Source organism: Acinonyx jubatus, chromosome C1 (assembly GCF_027475565.1).
Source record: "Acinonyx jubatus isolate Ajub_Pintada_27869175 chromosome C1, VMU_Ajub_asm_v1.0, whole genome shotgun sequence".
NCBI classification, from domain to species: domain Eukaryota; kingdom Metazoa; phylum Chordata; class Mammalia; order Carnivora; family Felidae; genus Acinonyx; species Acinonyx jubatus.
Window position 1 is genome coordinate 209,719,377 of NC_069381.1, and position 6,605 is coordinate 209,725,981.

Genomic DNA, 6,605 nt, shown 5'->3' on the forward strand with positions numbered 1-6,605 from the left:
TTTTGATAGTTGATGATAGTAAGTGCCACTTCCAATAGGATATGTTTTATTGAGTTTACATATGTAATTTTATTTTTTAATGTTTATTTATTTTTGAGAGGGAGAGAGAGCGAGCATGAGTCGGGGAGGGGCAGAGAGAGAAGGGGACAGAGGATCTGAAGTGAGCTCCGCGCTGACAGCCCAATGTGGGTCTTGAACCCACAAACCTCAAGACCTTGACCGGAGCCAAAGTCAGACGTTCAACCAATTGAGCCACCCAGATGCCCTATATTTTTTAATGTTTTATTTTTTACTCACTAGGGGAAGCAGCTGGCCTGGCCCTAGGTTTGGTTATGTTGGGCTCTAAAAATGCCCAGGCTATTGAGGACATGGTCGGCTATGCACAGGAAACTCAACATGAGAAGATTCTGCGTGGTCTTGCAGTTGGCATTGCATTAGTGATGTATGGGAGGATGGAGGAGGCTGATGCTCTCATTGAATCTCTCTGCCGTGATAAGGTGAGACGATACATTGTTTATCCTTTTCCCCCTGTACTCCCTCATGCCCTAGTTATCACCTGCATTTACAGAAATACTTTTCATTAGAAATTATCTCTGTTCTTGACAGAACGCGTAACTATACTCGTTGATGAAACAAGGTATATAAAGCCTAATAGAATGTAGGAAAGAAAAACACTGATTAGAAGGGATGAACAGGACTAATTTGAGGATTTTCAATTTAACCAAGATTTCAGACCAGTAATTTTCAGATAAGCAGATCCAGAAAAGGTATTTAGAAATTTACAAGTTGATTTCTTTTAGAAATAGTATTTTTGGAATTATTTCATAATCATTTAATGAGATACAAATTTATTGTTTTTGCATCAAAAACCAGTGCCAATCCCCATGCTTATTTATTTGGGTAAGTGTTTTTCATTGCCTTTTGTATTGTTTTATTTTGACAGTGGTATTGTATATGGTGGGTACTCAGTGGTAAATAATGCTGTCCTCTATAGTCTTGATAAAAAGAACTACTACTGTATTAAATGATAAAGCTACTGATTATTTTGCTCAGCTCTCAGACTCCGTATCTCTTCCATTCAGTGCTCGTCAGTGCCCAAGAATTAAACAAGGTAAAAGGAGGTTACAATGTGGAATTAGAAGCGAGCTTCTTTCTTATTCGTTTAATAATGGAAGTTGAGTGTCAGAGGATAGTGTTGGTATTGGACTTGAGTTTATACTTCCTAGTAAGTGTGAGGCAGTACAGGCATGTTGCACAGAATGTTGGGAATTAGAAGTTAACTCCTTCTGTATTAGAGTCTTTTATTTCCACATTTGTTTTAGCAAATTACCAACCACAAAATAGTTCTCCTTAAGTTTATTGTTTCCATCGTTTCCTACCTAAAACCAACTCTCCTGGTGGATGCCACTTACTATTTGAAATGCTAACTTGTCTATTGATGTACATTATTCTTCTTAGGACCCAATTCTTCGACGATCTGGAATGTACACTGTAGCCATGGCTTATTGTGGCTCGGGTAACAACAAAGCTATCCGGCGCCTGCTACATGTTGCTGTAAGTACTCTTTCTTGGCTGGAGGGGGAAAGGAAAGTTTGCAGATGGACACTAAATGTCTAGGTTATTGCAGCACCCACACTACATGATCACCACCAGTGATCTCGGGTACAGATTATCATTCGCTGGACACAATCAGCTGTAACCTAAGCACCAGGTTCACTTGGCTTTTCAGAAGGATGTAGTACAGGATAACAGTAAGTCGATATGAATAGAAGTCCTTAAAATCATTCAGGGGCAACTTCTGAAAACCTACTCCAAGGGGCATCCTCATTTGTAAGGAACAAGACCACATGAGTGTGTGCAGCCACCCTAGGATAGGGAAATCTAATGAACAGTAAAAATCACTTCTTTCTTACAACCTGTGAAGTTAGCTTCCAGGCAGCCCTAAGTGACATGGTCTGTTACAAGAGATACATTATACAGGAAAGCCAGTGTCCGTGTTTTCCAACAGGCTTTTCCCACTCCTAGTCCTCCCAATCCAGATGGGAGTTTATGAACAGTAATGTTGCCTGGTAACACAGCGGACATTGTACATATGTCTTCACTTAGTAGGTTTCTACCATCTTGGTGCCAGGAGAAGGTAAACCTCAGGTCATCTTCCCATGCAGAAAGGGTTTAGAACTATTATTATCTTCTTCCCAGAAATGCTCACATTCCGCTGTATTTATTATTGATTTATCTTTTATCAGTGCAACATGTGGTATGTTGTAAATATTAAATGTTTGTATTTTGCTTGAATTTAGGACATACTTTTTTGAAAATAACTTTGAAGAAATGGTTACATTTTCAGTGTAGCCCACAAAAGCTATATAGTGCAGCTGAAATAATCTTTAGAAGTAGCCCTGAATCCTAAACTTCACCAAGCTTAAAAGCCCTGAAATGAAAACTATATCAGATGAGTTTTTCTAAAGTGAGGAAGACATTCTAATTAAATAGTAATAAATTAATGAGGTCTAATTTACATTTGAATGATGTGAGCCTCATATCAGTTTATTCTAGTAATGGAATGCATGGTATAATGTAATCCTTTAAAATTTTTCCTAGGTAAGTGACGTTAATGATGATGTCAGGAGGGCAGCAGTAGAATCACTTGGGTTCATTCTTTTCAGGTAATTTCTAATTTCTGGTTCTCTTTATAGTCCTTTTTTTTTTTTTTTTTAATAGTAACTAAACAGAAACTAGTGTCTGAGAAATATGTCTAGGTTCAGAGTGAAGACCATTTAACAATAAGATTAGTACTGTTCATCTGAAAAAGGAAGCAAGTGTGTCTTGAGATTCCAAGAACCTATTTGAGAAATAGTAAAATGACTTGATTATTTGTTTTTTCATAACATTCAGTGTATTTGTTTAGTTTTTTAAATCCAGATAACATATTTAGTACTACTCTTTCCATGAACATTGGTAATTCAAATTGGATGCTGTCTCTTACACAGATTTGTAGAGTTCTTGAAGCTCTTTAATGAGAATAAAAGGTAATGGACTTTGTTTAAAGAAGGCTGAAAAATGTGCGGAGTTAAGAAAACTGTTTTGGACTTGAGATTTGGAGATGCCTTGGCTTAGTACAGTTGTGATGAAGAGGACATACTCTGAAACCAGTCTGCCAGGATTGAATCCTGGCTCTGCCACTTACAAGCTGAGTGACTTTGGGCTTGTTACTTAGCCTTTTTGAATCTCTGATTTCGGGTACAATAATAGTGCCTATTTAAGAAATGTGTTTTTAGATGAATAACTGAGTTAATATCTAAAGCCCTTAGAACAGTGTCTGGCACTACTACGTGTTATTTAAGCGTGTGATAGTGGTGGTAACTGTAATAGTGGTAGTTGCAATAGTACTTCCTGCAGTAGTTCTTCTTCCTGTCTGCTTATTATCTCCAATCTCATACCATTGTTTCTTTTAGCTAAGATACTTTATATTAAAATCTAACAAAGGCAGATTAAAAGAGCTTCATTTAGCTCTATTTGTACACTGCTTATAACAACTTATTTTTGATGAAATTACACAGTAAAGTTCCCAGGATATATGTTAGATGAGTCAGATGAGTCTCATTCATGTCCGTTTAAATCTGGGATAGATTTTCTACCCCAAGTCCCTGGGAGTGAACCTTTGTTGCAAAGGTCATAATGTAAGTTTACAAATATTGAATGTCCACCGTGAACTGGTTATAGGATCTTCTTCATAACATCTTGATAGGAGCTTATTCCATTTATCGGGAGGTTATCCAGAAAGGCTGTAAATAATTTTGCTCTTATTGTGGATAAAAATGTTGAGTAAAACAGCAAAGTACAGACCCATACGACATGCTAATAGGTTTCTCCTTACACCAGTTTTGTTAAATAACCTCCTTCATTGTGTTGTCCTCAAACCCTTATTTGCTCAACTTGTTCACAAAGACAGTAGAGAGCTTTCTTGAAATCCAAAGACATAGTACACAGATCTACTGTGTAACACCTCCAAGGTAGAATATGTGATTAGTTGGTTATTACTGCTTTTTAGTAAATCCATACAAGTGTCAGATATTCATTGATTGTTTTTCTAAGATGACAGAGCCTATGTGCGTTAAGCTATTCTACATTTTTAAAAAAGATCTGCAGTAGACTACACGCTTTATTTCTTGATTCCTATTTCTCTTATCTTTTTTTGAACATCAGAACATTTAGCCACTTACAGTCTTTTTGTACCTTTGCCATTTTCTTTTTTTCTCAGATTTGTCAGCAGTGGTTCCATAATTACAACCACAAAGTTCTGTTTCAGGGAGGTGATTCATTTAGCTTAGAGAGTTGAACTCATTTAAGGCAGCTAGTCTTTTCACCCAGTCTACATTTTGATCACTCTTTCCATTACTTTTTATCTTGCTGGTCTAAAACTCATTATCCTGAGGGGAAAAAAAAAAAAGGAAGCAAAACAGAAGTTGAATAGTTCTCTTTTCTGCCTGTCATCTTTGGCCAAGTTATGACCCTAAACTTTCACTGGTTTAGCTTTAGAATTTAGACACAATGTAGGGTTGGGCATGGGTAATTATTGCCATCCAGAGAGGTTCTTTTGTTTTGTTTTTGTTTTTGTTCTAATTCTTATCAGAGAACTAGGTAATTTTGATTTGGAAAGTATATTTTTCTAGGAGTACCTTTAATAACTGTTGGTTTGTGTAAACCATCCTACTCATGATGGTCTCTGTTTTGTTTCTTTGTTGTCAGCTGTTAATTTTTACTGGTGATTTTCCATTTCATATTCTCTACATCAGTGGTCTAGTATGTATATTCTGCCACATAGGAAGTTGAGCTTCATGAAGACTGTTTCTCTTCCCTTTTTAACCTGACAGCACTTTGCTCTCTAACAAAATTCATTTCTGCCTTTGCATTTCCTGTAGTTCACACTCATGCTAAACTCCCAGTTTCAGCAGCAGATGTCTCCCATGAGCTGCTTTTAGGCTTTGCTAAGATCTCAGTTACTTAGGATAGATCCAGCTAATGAGTGGTTCTATGTGTTTGTTATTTCTTAGGGATCATTCTGAGTTTTATTTTCATGATAGGATTCTTTATAAGTAGAAGAAACTGGAAAAGTCTTTAGAGATGATTTTGTCTAAAAGTTACTTTATAGATGAAGAAAATTAAATGTAATCAACTTGTCTAAGAAATTGCCGTTGAAACCAAATTCTCTAAATTTTAGATTAGTGTCATTTCCCTGGAGGGAGAATCTTTAAAGATGAAAGAAACTTAGAAATATTTTTTTAAAAGAGAAGAAAATTCAATTCTAAAATAGTTAATAAAATTTCCCGTTGTCATAGAGCTAAATGGTAGAACTGAAATTCAAAACAGGTCTTGTTAGAGACCAGGGCTTTCTACATCATGCCTTTCTATCAGAGTACTATTTTCCTGAGCAACTCTCACGGAACATTTTTATTCTCAAATTTCCTCGTTACCTTTAATATTTGGAAAGTTTCTGTCCTTTCTCTTAAGAATAGTTAATGTTTTCTGGTGCATCATCATTTATTTTCTTAGAAATTGCTCCATTTTATCATTTCTTCCCTTTTAGATTTACTTTTAAAATAACTGCAGACATTTCACCTTCTTGAACCATATTTTAAGAATTTATTTCTTCTTACTTTTTTAATCTTCCTTTCAAATGTACTTACTGGACATGAATACTGAAAATATGTGGGTAAACATGTATTTGTACTTCAACCACTAAGGTGAAATTGTCTTCGTGGGAAACTAAAAATTCTTATGTATGTTATCTCTTTTACCCTGAAGTAGTCCAGACAGTTATAATATTTTCACTGTTTCTTTCTCCTGATATTTGTGGGTTATTTGTTTATAATGTATATAAATATTGAGAATTGAGTTGAAAACATTCTTGCCAAGTTGAAATGAACCTAGTACATTTTTGTTTAATAAATAGGTGATTATTAGGCCCATTGTTATCTATCGAGTAAGCAGATTTTATTATAACAACTCTTTTTATGATACAGTGCTTGGCATTGACTGAAACTCAGTTGGAACTGAGCATAATCTGAATTATTTTAACTTGACATTGGAAAGCAAAGTGAAGAAAAGTTAAAAGAAGCATTGGTCTTTATATACTTGTTAAAGTTAAGTTGCAAAAATGATCTGATACAGATTCTTCTTAAAATTAGACAATCCTAGAGATCCCTGGACATCTTTGCTATAACTTTACGTTATAACAATAACTGCATATTTTCCAATGTATACATTAATTTGCTTTCAGATACGGATGGATCTTATAAGATATGAGGGAGAGTCTTGGTGCAGATATTTCTTTAGACCATAAGATATGTTTCCTTGAATATAAAAATGTTGCACCATTATAGAGTCTTAGAATTTGAAGGAACCCCAGCAATCAGCTAGTTACCACCAAGTGCATGAATCATCTTTACAATATCTCCATTCCGATTTTTTTATCACTTTGATACATATTGTCTGTATTCTGTTCTGTTTCTGCCTCATTGTCTTTGTGTTTAGGTTCTTGATGCTATAACTTCCTTATTTTATTTCTGTCTTTTTAAACCTTTTCTATACCTTCCCCCCCTCCA

At 35.4% G+C, this 6,605-nt stretch overlaps 1 protein-coding gene across 1 annotated transcript in view; it reads left to right on the top strand.

The window, feature by feature from the left end:
- PSMD1 (proteasome 26S subunit, non-ATPase 1) overlaps positions 1-6,605 on the top strand; it is a 94,610-nt gene that overhangs the window by 24,635 nt on the left and 63,370 nt on the right. The window contains exons 14-16 of the mRNA XM_027048041.2: positions 301-497; positions 1,459-1,554; positions 2,602-2,666. Coding sequence (XP_026903842.1) covers positions 301-497; positions 1,459-1,554; positions 2,602-2,666 — 358 coding nt within the window. The remainder of the gene's footprint in view (positions 1-300; positions 498-1,458; positions 1,555-2,601; positions 2,667-6,605) is intronic.